Source organism: Lissotriton vulgaris, chromosome 3_1 (genome assembly GCF_964263255.1).
Source record: "Lissotriton vulgaris chromosome 3_1, aLisVul1.2, whole genome shotgun sequence".
Classification (NCBI taxonomy): domain Eukaryota; kingdom Metazoa; phylum Chordata; class Amphibia; order Caudata; family Salamandridae; genus Lissotriton; species Lissotriton vulgaris.
In genome coordinates, this window is record NC_141689.1 from 1565713085 (window position 1) to 1565729455 (window position 16371).

Sequence of the window (16371 nt, forward strand, 5' to 3'; positions counted from 1 at the left end):
GTGCTTTTGCCTTTGGGACATGGCGTCTCTCGCCCCGCCGCCGACCTCACTGCTGCCTTTAGATGCTTCCGCTTGTGTCCACAGCCCTGATTGCCGATCTCATCTCTGCCTTTGGTTGCTTCCGATTGTGCCACAGCCTGGATTGCCAATCTCTTCACTTCCTTTGGGTGCTTCTGCTTGTACCACAGCCCTGATGTAGGTTTGGAGTGTCGGGCAGGTAGTAACGACCTTCATCTGTGCTGCCTGCTGTGCGTGCATAACTCCAGCTCGCTGGCGATCCGTTTGGGCTGCGTGTGGTGTTTCATCGTTTTGATTCTCAATCTGCCTGGAGAGTGTGTGCGCTTCCATGATCGGAAGTCCAGACCCGCTGACCTGATACATTGTTCCAGCTACCATCGCAGATAGAAGAGTGCTTGGTAGTTTCTGCTCTGGATTGCTCGCAGCTGATGCCTTGACTACGGCTGAGGAAGAGAGGCGTTCTCTGCCTTTCTCCTCACTATCTGCCTTATGTCCGGGTGCGGCGGAATGACGACTCCGCACGGTGTTCGCACTGGACCGGGTAAGTGCTTTTGCGTAAACCTTCCCTGCAGCAATAGCGGCTCACTCTGAGCTGTGGGGTCACTGCCTCTCGTAGGCTGTGGTGGTTTTTTATATGATCTTCAAAAAGGGGCCGCATAGGTTTCACATCCATTCTTAGGCCACTACTCAAAATGGCCTCTACCCAAAATAGCCTCAAGGATCGACTGAACCTTGACTCTCAACGTTTGAACCACACTTTCCTATAATGGCCATGATGATGGTATCCTGTCCTTGAGCTAGGTACTTTTTGGATCCTACTTAAAATGGCCTTGATGTTCCCTCGTGCAGGATTTAATCGTAAGCAGTGAAATAATACCTGCAATCAGGGACTTGTCCTCCTTAACTCGCTCTGTTCAGGCACAGCTTCTGGTTCTGTCTCTACTCACCACTTCTGTATTTCCAAGGCTCCAATAGTCACCTCTTTGAATGACAATAAAATTAAATACCTGGAAGTCCTCAGTCAGCTTTATGGTCCTCTTCTTTTTGTGCCCATTTCCTCCTTTTCATTTCTGCTAGTCTTTTGCCCAGGTTGCTAGGTCACTCGTTAGATGCCTCACTGAAACACTAGGTACATGACTACTCTTCCTACTCTACTCCCTACACCCCTTTTGGGGTTTTACCCTCCTCAGCTTTACTCCCCTATCGCTTAATGTGCTCCCCATACCCAGTCTACTTCTCCTCCGCTTACTGTTTCACCCCTGCTGTTGCGTTGCAAATACGCACTGGCGAGCTGACTATCGCTCCCCATCATTTTACCGGGGCTGCCTCCTATTGGGTCTACTTTTCCTCCCCCAATCTCTTATATCTACATCTTGAACCTTTTTTGCTCTTTCAACCTCTTCCTTCTGCGCGATACACTCATCGTTGCACAAAATACTTACCACGCCTCTAACCCATTAGCTAAATCAGTTTTGAACTCTTTTAAGATTATCTACCCCTCAAGGTGTCGATAAATGGGAAGAAGACCGTCAAACACAACCTCCTCAAACGTTGGCCTGAAATGCTTATATCGGACTCATACATCTCCAGTAAGGGCACTATAGTGACAGACCTCATCTTCTACACCAACAGAAGAGCGCAGTGGAGAAAGTCCCTCACTTCTATGCTTTGTTCCAAACAGCTGACCAAAATGCCACATGGCTTCTGTTTAACACGCTTCCATCCCCGCCCTTAAGGTTGAGCTGACTGTCTTCCTTTACAGTAATGGTAATGTCCTTATTCAAGCCTCGGACCTGAACCTCAAGTGATTTTACTATGCCTTCTTGAGGATTAAGAACACACAAACTAACTCCAACCCGGCCACCCGTTTTCAGACCAGTCCACCCACATTTTCTGCTCCCAAGGTCACAGGCGGCCCCTCCTCCCCTTATCCCGCACTCCAATCTGTAAACATGCACCCCACAGATCTATCCAATTTAACGGAGGATATTTTTACTCCCCACACCACTAACCCGAACAACCCCTTTCTGCCTCTCGTTGGCGAGGGTTTAACTGACCTGATTACCACCCACCTTGTGTTAGTCCCCCTCACTGCTCCAACCCTACCCTGCCCTCCCTCTTATCCTCAGTCCCCTGTGTCACCCACTGCTCGCTCTAACACTGGGGGTGATGGGCACCCTACCAACTCTTAACACCCAGGTCGGCATGGATCTCACAACTTCAGGGCCCGGAACCTAGTTGCTGTCTCCTGTCCGTTGATTAATAACCGACACTCACCCCCACGCTCATTACATTCCTCACCCTCTACCTCTCCTAATTCCACTCTGTCTTTCCCTTTTCCCACTCCAGGCTCTGATTCCTGTCTCAAGCATGATTTTATCTCCCCCTGTAACGGTGCTAATGGTCCTTTGCAACCCTCTTTTACCCCTCACACTGATGAATCAGTCCTACCTTCGCTTGCTAGTTCTGCGAATGAGTGCATTAACAGTCTTTGCCTTGAGGAGAATATTGCGGACCTCAAGCGTGATCTCTCGTTTGTCAAAGAGATAGTGCAAAGCATACTTAAGTTCTCCTTGAAGATGGAGAAGTGTTGGGTCTCACCCGCGCTCAGAGGAATGATATTTACAACTCACAGAATTTGTTTTACTCAGCTAACGACCATCCCTCTTAGTTCCCATTGGAGCGCTAGGCCTTTACCTAATCATCCCTCTAGGCCCCTCAGACCTATACCTCAGCTATCTGAAGAGGACATTGTCGCGCTACTTTTCTCTTACACTGACTCGAAGACGGTCTCCTCTTCCTACTCTACTCTCAACATCCCCTCCATCATTGCGGATTCTGACAGGGAACCGAGTCTTAAGCACAGAACAGTGAACAAAGAAAACCTACTTCACATAACCACCTCTCATCAAGAAGTGGTCACTTCCAATCAGCATGTCAGTTCGATGCTAGTCAATTGTAGATCACCTGTGAAACATGCAGGTGATATTTCAGATCTCATCATTGCGCAAAACCTGGACCTTCTGATCATCACTGAAACCTGGCTCAATGATACCTCCTCCTCAGTTCTTGACATCTTATTTTCCCCAGACTACTTCATTCTCAGAAGTGATCGACTTGTTAAAACCTCCGGCCGGCGGTTCACTCTCTGGTTATCTCTAGATTGGAATATGGGCTGGTGACCATTGCTGGACTTCCTAAAGCTAGCTTGGCCCCACTCAAAGCTATCCTGAAAGCTTCGGCTAGACTCATAACAGTCTTGAAAAAGTATGACCCCATTTCCCCTGACCTTCTGCAAATAAATTGTCTATCTATTGAAGCTAGAATCCGTCTCAAGATAGCTTGCCTGACTCATAAAGCCATGCACTACAACACCCTGTGCTACCTGGAAATAAGCTTGAAATATCGGGCTCTAGCCGGAACCTTAGAAGTACATTCACCCTTCTCTTGAAACCTCCAAGATTCAAAAAGAAAAGATCTTACAACCGTGCTTTCACTGGTCTTGCTCCGACAATCTGGAACTCCCTGCAATTCCGAGATTAGATCCAATCCAATCCAATCCTTCCCCTACATCCGTTTGAAAACTGATCAAACAACTACTCCTGAACAATCGTGAACAGCATCATCATGTGATCATGCTATTGTTTTGATTAATACCCTAATTATTGTTGTACTACACTGATGCGTTTTATTGTATGCTTTTACGTTATTCTGCTCTAGTCCTCTAGGGCTCCTTAACTGCCTTAACTTGTGATCTCGCTCTTGTTTTTGTTAAATTCCCTGATTCTTCTGGCACTTCTCTGGTGCATTTTATTTTATGCTCTTTTGCTCTTTGTGTTCTAGGGCACCACTGATACCCCCAGCTCTTAACCGGTTCGATTTCCCCTTTGTTGTAACTTCACCTACTGTCACATTGTGTTTGTACCCTTGCTTTCTTCAATTCTGTAAAGCGCTCTGATACCCATATGGGTCTTGTTCGCGCTTTATAAAACTATTCAAATAATATAAATTAAATAATTAATAAATCAGGCGTACAACTGGATTACTCCTTGCATTCAGGAGTAGGTCAAGAGCACGTCACAGCAAACTCTTTGGGAATTAGGCCCGTAGATATAGTAACATCGACTGCCAAAATATTAGCCATATGTAAATATCGCCCTCCATATTTTTGACCTCTTTTTTAAATACAGAATAGTTGTTACATACCCTGACGCACACTAACTACCATAAACATATCACAAGCATGACACGCGCATTATACATAGTCTAGGTGTATATGTCGGCCCAGTTAAATAGTAGTACATGACTAATCAAATGGCTTGATTCATTCATTACCTTCTATTGGCAACACTATGTTGAGAGGCGTATGAATGTTTTGGTGTCTGCTGTGTTAATAGATAAGAGCGCAAAACATGTTCTAGTCTTCAAGGGGCAGCCCTTTTAGGCCTCACCTAGGCAGGGCTTGTGCTGTCTCTTTTAAACATGCTGTATTCAGAATATGAGCAGAAAGCTCTGCCCACTTTCCGCCCATCTTTTTAATTGGCTCCTGTTCCTGTCCTTTGTAAATGGTGGCTTTTAATTGGTCAATAGGCTTAGTACTCCCTCCTTAGTACCCCATTATCTCTTGCAACCTCCCATAAGGACACCCCCTGTTACATGTGTTGTTGCTCCCTAGGTTTTATTTACAGCTTCAAGGCACTATTTTCTTAAATGGCTTCAGGCCGGACACACACTTGGTCCTAAGCTAGGCTAGCAGTGGTTACTTCACTCACTATAACATCCCAAATTTATATGAGTCAAGTCAAGTCAAGTCATAAAATTTGTATAGCGCACTACATACCCAGAGGGTTTCAAGGCGCTTAGGAAGGGGAGGAGGATTACTTGTCAAATATCCATGTTTTAAGTTGCTTTCTGAACGCTAGGTGGTTCTGGGTGAGGCGAAGGTAAGCGGGGAGTGAGTTCCATGTTTTAGCAGCCAGGTATGAAAAGGATCTGCCTCCCATGGTGGTCTTGTTGATGCGAGGTATAGTGGCGAGGGCTTGGCTGGAAGAGCGTAGTTGGCGGGAGGGGGTGTAGAAGGACAGTCGTGAGTTGAGGCAATCTGGTCCGATGTCGTAGAGTGATTTGTGTGCGTGGGTAAGCAATCGGAAAGTGATCCTCTTATTGACGGGTAGCCAGTGGAGGTCTTTAAGGTGACCAGAGATGTGTTCGTTGCGTGGGATGTCTAATATGAGCCTGGCTGAGGCGTTTTGAATTCGTTGGAGTTTCTTCTGGAGTTTTGCAGTAGTACCCGCATAGAGGGTGTTTCCGTAGTCCAGTCGGCTCGTGACCAGAGCGTGGGTGACTGTTTTCCTTGTTTCGGAGGGGATCCAGCGAAATGTTTTTCTGAGCATGCGAAGAATGTTGAAACAGGAAGAGGATACGGCGCTGACTTGTCTGTTCATTGAGAGTGAAGAATCCAGGATGACGCCAAGGTTCCGTGCGTGGTCTGTCGGGATGGGTGCTTTTCCGAGGGCTTCTGGCCACCAGGAGTCGTCCCATGCAGAGGGGGATGTACCTAAGATGAGGACTTCTGTTTTGTCTGAGTTCAGTTTCAGACGGCTTTGTTTCATCCATTCGGCAACTTCTTTCATTCCTTCGTGTAGGTTAGTTTTGGCGGTGTTGGGGTCATTGGTGAGAGAAAGGATCAATTGAGTGTCATCCGCGTAAGAGATGATGTTGAGGTTGTGTTGGCGTGCGATGGCCGCGAGGGGGCTCATGTATACGTTGAAGAGGGTGGGACTGAGTGAGGATCCTTGTGGTTCGCCGCAGATGACTTCAGAGGCCTCGGACTTGAATGGAGGAAGGCGGACTCTCTGGGTTCTTCCGGTGAGGAACGAGGTGATCCATTCAAGTGCTTTTCCTTGGATTCCGATGTTATTGAGGCGTTGTAGAAGGGTGCTGTGGCAGACTGTGTCGAAGGCAGCGGAGAGGTCGAGGAGGATGAGGGCGACTGTGTCTCCATTGTCCAGTAGAGTTCGAATGTCGTCTGTTGCTGCGATGAGGGCGGTCTCAGTGCTATGTTTTGCTCGGAAGCCAGATTGTGAGGGGTCGAGGGATTTGTTGGCTTCGAGGAAGGCGGCGAGCTGGTTGTTGACAGCTTTCTCGATGAGACCATCTATACATTTTCCTTCATCAGCTCCTCAAAGAGCACAACCTAATTCAAAATGAATGTAATAATTCTTTTGTCACATTTCAAAGCTACTAATTGTATATATGGACATAGCTATTTGAATGTGCTCGTAATACTGTCTTGCATACATAAGGGTGGATTTACCTTATCGTCCGTAGGGTGCATTCCCATAAGAGACCAAAAGGGGTCCCCTTTTGGCCACATATGGTACTGCACCCTGCAACTTGGCTAGGTAAAAAACATTGCCATTTGTAATGCCAATAACTCCAACTTTGTAGACATGCAGTGCTGGTGCAGTGCTCACTAGGGACCTCTAGGAGCAGCTTGCGGTTCTGCACCGAGACATGCAGTGCTGGTGCCTTGCTCGCTAGGGACCTCACGGAGCCGTTTGCGGTGCTGCGCCGAGACATGCAGTGCTGGTGCCTTGCTCACTAGGGACCTCTAGGAGCCGTTTGCGGTGCTGCACCTAGACATGTAGTGCTGGTGCCTTGCTCACTAGGGCCCTCTAGGAGCAACTTGCAGTACTGTACCAAGACATGCAGTGCTGGTGCCTTGTTCACAAGGGACCTCTAGGAGCAGCTTGCGGTACTGAACTGAGACATACAATGCTGGTTCCTGGCACACTGCACAAGCATTTGCAATGCACTATGTCTCACATTACTGAAAGTATGAGCTATTGGGATTGCATTATTATTTGCAACGCCAATACCTCAAACTATCAGTAATGTCAGACCTATTGCATTGCAAATGCTTGTTTACAAAGTCAATGCTACATATGTGAAAGTGTGAAATGTACTAACACTGAAAATTATGTGAGTAGAAAATGCATTTCCTTTCAATTTGGTCTTAACTATAACAAAGAACTTCTCTTGGACCCTTGGCAGCTTTGAATGCCTTAGTGGTGCTTGAATTAGATTTGAAGGACACTGGGTTCCTGCAGCTTCAAATGGTGAAAGTCTGAAACCTATAAGACAAAAGTCGACTCCCCATTTTATGGCAGCAACTAGTGATGTGCCATTGATTGATCTGTGAATCAGGAAAGCAATCTGGAAGTGGCAACAAATTCACAAGACTATTCTGCACAGCCGCTGAAAATGTGTATTATTTATTTATTCTATTAAAATGTTTCATTTGGTTTTCAAAATACATATAAAATACAGCAACTTTATTTCCATCAAAAAATCTGCACCAGAGTATCAAAATAGTTAATTTAACACTGGAAAATATGCTTATTATATTTCAACTAGTTAACCAGTTAAAATTCTCAAATGTAATCTGATTTATGAATTATTGTAAAAGTGCAAATTTTGAATGGATCCATTGGTGAGAGGCCGCTCAGCTGCAAAAATAGAGTTCATCACATTTTGTTCAGTCCAAAAATTGAGATTTTGCTGCATGCTTGCTGCATGCAACTTAGCCCATCAGGCGCCTTGACGCCTGATGGGCTAAGTTGCGCTATATAAGTTTATTTTCATTCATTCATTCATTCATTCATGCTGAACACTAACTTATGTTCCAACAAGAATTGCTCCTGAAGGTTCCCCAATCTCCCACTGAATCACTGCTGCAAACAGGAGACACCTTCTTAAACCTGCTGTAAAACATCCATATTTTGATTCCGCTACCAATCTACCAAAAATACAAGTTCAGCTTAATTAAAGAAGAAATTTGCAGAAGTGCCTCCACTGCTAAGGTTCCGAATGCAATGAAAATACCTTTATAGGCACACCTAACGAAGCAGAGAGTGTAGAGAGTAAATCCGGGAGTCCTCATGCTACCCGTATGTGTGTCTAAGAAACCCCTGAACTGATAGCTCTTTGAAAAAGCCTGGCTTCTTGTCTACATGAGCCGATCTCCTCTTTAATTCCCCCCAAGATGATGTACTGGATAACCTAGAAATCCATTACGATATTCTGCATTTTGTACTCTTTTTCGCCGCCTTGTCACGGTCTCAGGGATATATTTAAAATCTGAGGTCCTTCACAGAAATTAACAAAGTGGGCACATTACCTTTTATGCTTTTTGTTTTAATCACTTCATTAAAAGAATACTTTGATTGAAGATTGTTTGTTAAAATCATAGTAAAATACAATAAAGGTTTCCTTAGTCTACATAATGATTGTTAAACTCTAATCTTTTTATAATTCAAATAAAAAAAAATTCTTAAAGAAGAAACAGGGAATGAAAAATAAACCATATTCACACATAACTCATTTAATTTTGAACTTACAATGTGACATTTTTCTTAATATTTCAACATATGATATGACCTTTTCAAATGTTGAAAGTGTTAATAATTCTAAAATCTATTCTTACATAAGAGAAAACATTCCATACATTTAAGATTATCTTCCCCATTAGCTTCTACGTAATAAAGAGCATTTTAATGAACACAAACATTGCGCCACAATAACACCCTCAGATTCTCTAACTTTAACTATGTGAAGTAAAGACAGAAAAAGTTTGTGTAACAAAAGTAATGATCAAAACAAATTCCATAAGGTCAAAGAATTCAACCCAAAATCTGATTTGACTTTTTAAGTCAACCTGTCATATGTCATATTCCACATGTTTTTGATACTCCTCAAACTTCAACTCTTTCACGTAAATGCAGAGCAGGTTGTGTGACAGCTTCATTATGCCCACAAATGACATAGTATGAAGCAGAAGAGATGCTAAAGGTCACATTAAAAATTATTCCTGCACATAGTACTTTAGGAATTATGTGACAATGGAGGATCAAACTGTGCAACAGTGTTGACTTGCAGAAAGAAAAGGTAAATTATGGGGCATTCTATGACTGTATTATTTCACTATATTGTCGTTTTAACACACAATAATACAGTCTGCCAAAACTGTCACCTCAGTGTTAGCAGTTTAAAACATGACTACAACAATAATCAACTAAAATGTGACCTATTAACCTTTCTGCTATTGCTCATCAGCACCATGTGTAGTGCTTTCTTAGAGCAACTTTTAATCAATTAACCTAGATACAACATTGTTTTTGTTGAAGCTCCAAATTATTTAGCAGTCAGAGGATTATGTTGCAAGTGTGTTACATACATAATTATGCTAAAAGCATTGTGGCCACAGAATCACGTTATTCCAGTGGCTGGGCCTACAGAAGGTAATTTGTTATAAACATATTTGCAGATGGTTGTAAGCATTCATATGACAGATAGCAGAATCTTGAGAAGTTTTGTCATTTTTCTGCGCTTGAATTTTTTTTTCAGGTGGACATTCCACAAACCAATATTTTAATATTTGTGGAATAGGCCTTATAGAATAACTTAATGTAAACAGCAATGATCTCAATAGTGGTTTCAGAATAAAAATATTTATAGATACAAGTTAATACAACATGACAAATTATTGCCATTACCATGTGTGTGCGCAGGGGACTGTCAGGGTTATGGCCTCATTCCCTGTTTAGCATAAGACTTACTGAGAAAGGATTAACAGTACTTGCTTGGTGCATGCTCCCATGATGCCATACTATGCAATTAATTATACAGTTAACGATTAAACATATTTAAAGATTGTCTCAGTCCACATTTTGCTTCTTAATTTTTCTAAAAGAGATTTAATGTAAAGTTAAATGATTTGAAATCATGAATAAGAAGGTGATAATGATATGCACTTGGCTTCATGGACAGGTTCATCCTGTCCCATAAATGTTCTCATGATTTGATGTCTTGCTCATATAGGCTATGATAATGACCCGATAAGAAAATAAAAGGACACATGATTGAAACGCGGCTGGGCCGACTGAGCCTTTAATTCTTCCAAGGTTAATATAATAAGTTCATTTGAATGGAGTCATAAGGCGATCTGCAGCATCCATTATATACTACCCCATGTAATACTTCACTTACCCCCTTTTGTAACTGACCAACTCTTGGTGCTTTTGACAGATATGATTATTATTGTTGTTGTTGTTATCTCGCTATCAACACCAAATAACATGAGTGCAACACAATATCATATGGTATGGAGTCGATCCAGTATTGGTCAGACCACCATGCGTTATTGTATCATACGAAATATCACATACTCTTTACTCTGAAAGATTATTTTATTGAGCTCAGCACAACATCCGCCTAATCGACTTTTCTGACTTCTAGGCTGGGGGAGGATATCAAGAAGCTGGAGAGCGAGGAATCGGAGATCTCTGCCAAGGAGAAAATTATCTGTAAGAAGTTGAGGGAGACGGAAACATCTTTCGAAGACCTGCAAAAGGTAAAGAGAGTGGAAAGCTTTTATTTTAGCCATTTATTGTTTTGTGTCACGAATTGAACTTTTTTAATTCATGATTTGCTATCTTAACATCCATTTATTTTTTACAAAGGATTCATTTGTTTAAATGTTCAAACTTTTTAAGGTGATTCATGTGAGGTGGGAAACTTTGATTAGCATACAGGTAGACAATCTGATTCCAAAGTTGACAATTTAGCCAGTAGACTCCATGCGGCACTCTCTGTGTTTGAGAGATTCAAAGCGTTGAACTGACGGATGAAGGATTTACATCTCGAGATAGAGCAATCCTGGTTTTGCCTCATCATAAGGCATTTGTTAAAAGCAGCTTGTCTGGTCACTATGTTTGTTCCGGTATGGGGAAGCGCCACTTTGTCCATTCATATCATCTCTTTATTCTCTTACTGGCCTGAGATTTGCAAAGTCCATAATATTGATTATACCCTGTAGAACCCACCTGCTTACATTCATCAACTTTGCAACCCAACGGTGAGCTTGAGAAATACATTGTTATAAAAAAAACATCATTTGTTTCCTGCTATATCTTCACTTTAATCTTAGCTCAGTTGGTGGGGAAAAAGTGCAGTGTCAATACTGAGCTCAGCTTGTGCTAGCAAAAGCGAGCTTTCAACCTATGACTGATGTAGTTTAAAGGCATTGAGAAAGATCACACAAGGCTGGTGTATGCTACTTTGTGCTCTGCTCTAGAGGCAGAAACATGAGTGAACTTTACCCCGCTTACTTCAGGAGCATGCTAGAACTGCATGTACTGGACGGAAACTAGCTCTGGGTGTGCAAACAGCCAGTATCTCTCAATGAAACAATATTTACTTTATTTCACTGTGTGGTGGTTTAATTGATTCCTAGTGAGATTGTCAACTTTCTTAAAAACAATTTCACTTGAGGGCTCCATGAGCATGTTTTTTTTTTTGGATGGGGTAGTTTTATATAGCGCGAACTCGACTGAAGCACCAGTTGTGTTACAGGCGGACACATTCGTTTTGTTAGGCACGGGTAGATTACTTGATTTGCCAGAATCACAGGATGTTGAGCGTCCCTGCCGAGGCTCAAAGCCGGTTCCCCAGTTTCAAGGTTGACTACTCTGGCCGTTAGGCCACATTCTTCCCCAATTACATCATATTATAAAACCTGCAATGAGAAAAACATAACAGAATGTTCTATATATGACCTAGAGCATGGTAACTCATTCCACCATATAAAGAAGTAGCTATTGGCAAGACCTAGGATTTTACCAGCTCCAGGCTATTCTTATGGTGAAATGGCGCTGTAGAGAAGCAGAGACATCACCATTTGATAAAATTCCAAAATGTCCGGATACTATGTTGAACTCTCACATATACTTTCTGTGACTATATAAAAGTTTGGATTTTTTTATGAAAAAGGCATAAATAACTTTTATAACCTTTTTACAAATAATCCCAATGTTTTAGACTACAAAAAAAAATTCAATATGTATAAGTTTTAATAAGGTGGAACTTATTTTTTAAAACAACACCTATGTAAACAGTGTATGTTCCTAATGTGACATTGTGATCATTGGTAAATGTAATCACTTTAAATGACGGTAGTGGATCAGGAAGATTGTCTTGCAAATGTTAAGGCCTTGGGAACGTACCTACTCCAGCAAGGACAGATCATTCTCCGAATACCATAGCAAGGTTAGCTTAAACCTGTAGAAGACTTGTCAAATCAAGCAATTTTGCCAGAGGCAATCCAGTCGAGGAACTGTTGGCATGTCAGTATTTATGTACGGGGTCTGGGTATGGAGATATACCTTTGTAAACCTCTTTTCATAACTCAGTGTAGACCCCTAAAAGAAGTTCTGGGGATGTCAGTTTTAATGCAAATGCAAGGAGATGATGGACGGAGCGCTGAAACTTTTCAGACACTCTCCCCCAGTCAGAGATCTTGGTTGAATCCATCATCATTCTTTAGCTCACTTCGCCACCCCAGTTCAGACCCGGCCAAATGCAAATCAGTCTATACTCTGTTCCTCATGGGAACAATCCAGCCCGAACTGTCTTCCCTGGGCCGTAAACAAGCATACTGGGACTGGTTTCGGGGTAACACCTTTCATCAGTCAGGCTAGTTTGAATCCAGTGGCAAAGTGAGCAAGGGACCCATGTCTGGGCATATCCTTCCAACTTAGAGCGAACAAAGCAAACACAAGGAGATGAGGGATGGAGTGCTGAATTTATGTACAGGGTCTAGGTATGGAGATATACCTTTGTGAACCTCTTTTAATAACTCGGTGTGGATCCATAAAAGAAATTCTGGTGATGTCAATTACACAGCAATTAAAATGTACTAAACCCTGAAAGGTAGTGTAGTCTGCACAAGGGGCGTAGTGTCGCTGCCTCAGGGCATGGTTTGTCTTGAAACGTTGAGCATTCCCACAATGTTGGCATTCACAAACTCTTTGTGGACCCTTTCCCATCGTGTGAACAATTGTAATTCCTACAAAGGACTTCTACTGTGTGTACAATCCACATTTGGGAAATACCAACTTGGGATATTGACACATTGACTTCCCAGGAGTAAGCCTGCAAAGTTGCTTGTGCAGCTTTCCTAGTTTATCACTGCAAAATCACACAAATTCAATATGTGTTGGTGTACATGTCTGCATAATGATCGATGAGTATTCTCGGTGCTGCGGGCCCCCAGTCTTTGATAGTGATCAGCTTGCAGCTTCGAGTTTTGAGTAGGAAAAAAGCTAATTCATGGAAAAATGCAGCCTGCTTAGATGAAGTCAGAGATGACCTGAAGACAGCATGTGTGGTTGTAAATACCTCCTTTTAAACAAACTGGTTAATCAAGTAGTGAACGAGGATATTTCGGGACACAATAAGATTTCCAATATCCTCACTAGAGGGTTGGTGGAACACTTTTCAACCACTTGATGACGCCCCTTGAAGTACCTTATCTTTGGGTGGAATGGTGTTTGACTTTCTGCACCTAACAATTGATGAGATTAGAAAGGCCACCAGCTCTGGCCACTTGAATTCAAACCAGGAGTTAAGTGGGTTACTTAACATGGTGGATCTATGCCTAATGTGTGGGCTGTACTTTTGATCAATGCAATTATTAGTTATCCTCAATTGGATTAGATTCCATTCTAAGGGACCCAATCAGTGATCAAGTATTATTACAAAATGGACCAGTGACACAGGAACTATGGTGGGTGTCCAATATAGGCTTGGAGTCAACACCTCTAACTTCTTAAGTCAATGTGTGTGTCTTCCAATAAATAAAAAGTCAGCTTGGCATTTGTGGACTTAAAATCTGCATTTGCAAATTTGAATATGGAAAAATTATGGTTGATCTTGAATCAAATGTATGTGGATACTAAAACAATAAATCTATTGAAGTGTGTGCATGATCATGTAGTAGCAACAGCTAGACGTGGAGGTAACAGAAACGTACTGGATTTGTATAAGTTGTTTGCCACTCCTTTAGTTTAGACAGACTCATATGGTGCAATTACTTGGTTTGTGCACGTTAATGTTAGACCCTATGCTTAAAGTCTTACACACATATATACATACATAAACCCAGTATATATCCAAATAGATGAATACATTCTTCTCTGCAGTGTATTGAATGCCCCCAGATAGTTAGATAGAATTACCAACGTCAACAGGTAAAGCTAATAACATAAACCTCACATATGTATCTATCCATTCTGTTATTCTTAATTGAAATCACAACAATAGAAAATTAGCTTAAACGCCTCTGGAAACGCCTCTGGACAGGCTCTCACACCACCACATACCAATATTGTTCTCAAGCAAAGGTGCCTTTAGAGGCAGAAGATTTAGATCTAATATGTGACATGTAATTGTTATAGAAGTCTTGGTGTATTTTCAATATCCTATGAAAGAGTAATGGTGCCTTGTATTTTTCTTATTACAGAGTTTCTCAAATCAAGATGGAGGTGAGTGGCCATTATGTCTTGCATGGGTATAATACACTCTGCTAAAAACTCTTTAGACACTGCTCTGCTCTTCCTTGAGTGAGTCTTACCCCTCTATGTATCGTGTTGGGAGGAGGGGGGCACTTTTTGAAGGTGCCGCACAAATTCTTCAATCCAAAACACATACACCCTGACTACAAGACAGCTCTAAAATTGCTTGCCAATGGGATAGGAGATGTTGCATTGTTTGTGGAGAGTCTTCACAAATACTTTTTCTCTTGGAATATTATACCCTTTCATGGTCCTCAATCAATAGTATTCCCCCACATATTCCCAGTTATTCCCAGTATTCCCTGCTTCCAGCCTATTCACTATTGTTCTTCTTGGTCTGGAACATCTTCATCCTGTTCTGAAAACAAAGTTTGATTTTACCCAAGGTTTGCGCCCCCTCCATCTTCCTCCCAGAATTGACATAATTCAACTCTAGTCATTGGGCGACAAAAGGTCGTCAATTCATTCAATGCGTGATCCAATGCATTACAAAATGAGTTGGGACGAGGTGGATACACCTCCTTGTAATGTTTTATCAAATATGGTCCAATTTTCAGCCTAAAGTGCATTACATCTACAGTACCCAGAAATATTATTAGGATACCAAGCCACAGGAGAACTATCATGCAAGCCTGGAACCTGCAACCCTTCAACACGTGATAGCTAGAGACAATGCCCATTAGAAACTATTTGACAAGAGCAGAATACTATCATGCAAATTTCTGTACCACTCTTATGCCTATTGAGTTACTGTGTCCACATACCACGGTGGCTTGAATAACTTTGCACTTCACAGATTGCCACAAATTTCCGGAGATCTCCAGCCTGTCATGAATCCGTCATCTTGCCCCCTTTCTTCATTTAGAGAAGACACCACTCCAGGTCAGCTGGCCTTATGGCCAAGTAGTCAGGTTAATTATGCTCAGTATTAGCATCCAATCCTACACCACTTCACTCATGTGATACACAGCATACCAAACACCAAAACCATCTACATCAAATGTAGTTGCTTAAGAGACATAAAGAAACCACAATAAGAAATGTACTGATTAACAAAACTGAGAGAAAGAGCGGTGGACACAAGATCAGTTCTGGAGCAATGTAAAACTAGGCAGTCACCAAGGGCATCCCTATAAATGGGTACCAGAGTCCATCAACAAATAGCACAGTTTGTTCCCGTATGAAGGGTTCTAAATGGTACTTGGCTCAGGCTATGGTATTTTCCACATAATTTAGCAGACGCTTGTTTGTTTTTAGTGACACAGAAAGGAAAACAAGGACATCTCACCACAGGATTAAGACTAAGGGGGACATTCACAACAAAATGTCGGAGTGTGGTGTTACACCAAAATTGGTAACGCCGCGTCACAATATTTTTAACCCCTCCCACGCTTATGACGGAACCGCTCCGTCACGCCCCTCAGGTGGGCTGTGCTGGTGATGGAGCGGTTCCGTCATGGCCTGCTCGCCGCGCCTGCGCGGCGCTGATTTCACGCCTGCGCGGCGCGTTCTATTGAGCGGGCGAGGCCATGACGGAACCGCTCCGTCACAAGCACAGCCCACCCGGGGGGCGTGACGGAGCGGTTCCATCACAAGCGTCGGAGCACCGCGCAGCCCCCCTCGCCCCTTAGCGCTGCAGCGGAATTGCCACCGCAGTTAAAGGGTTAAAATGCAGGGATGCGCCGTATTTACAAAAATATTGTGCACCCCTTTGATTCTCCTAGCGCTGGTGCTAATAAATCTCCAGTGCCAGCATAGGCACCCTTGCGCCATTTTGCAAGGGTGCCTGCACTGCAGGGGCGATTGTTAAGGTGCAGGAAGGGACACCATACTGACCATAAACAATCTTGAAAGGCAGTTTGGAAAGAGCATAAAAACAAGGAGAAATTAATAATTTCTCCTCGTATTGCCAGTCTAAGACCAGGTATTAGTTTTTGGT

At 42.6% G+C, this 16371-nt stretch overlaps 1 protein-coding gene across 1 annotated transcript in view; it reads left to right on the forward strand.

Annotated features, from left to right (window-relative positions):
* LOC147728190 (paralemmin-1-like) overlaps positions 1 to 16371 on the forward strand; it is a 547682-nt gene that overhangs the window by 505457 nt on the left and 25854 nt on the right. Inside the window, exons 4-5 of the mRNA XM_086962050.1 lie at positions 10318 to 10432; positions 14381 to 14402. Of these exons, the coding sequence (XP_086818176.1) occupies positions 10318 to 10432; positions 14381 to 14402 (137 nt within the window). The remainder of the gene's footprint in view (positions 1 to 10317; positions 10433 to 14380; positions 14403 to 16371) is intronic.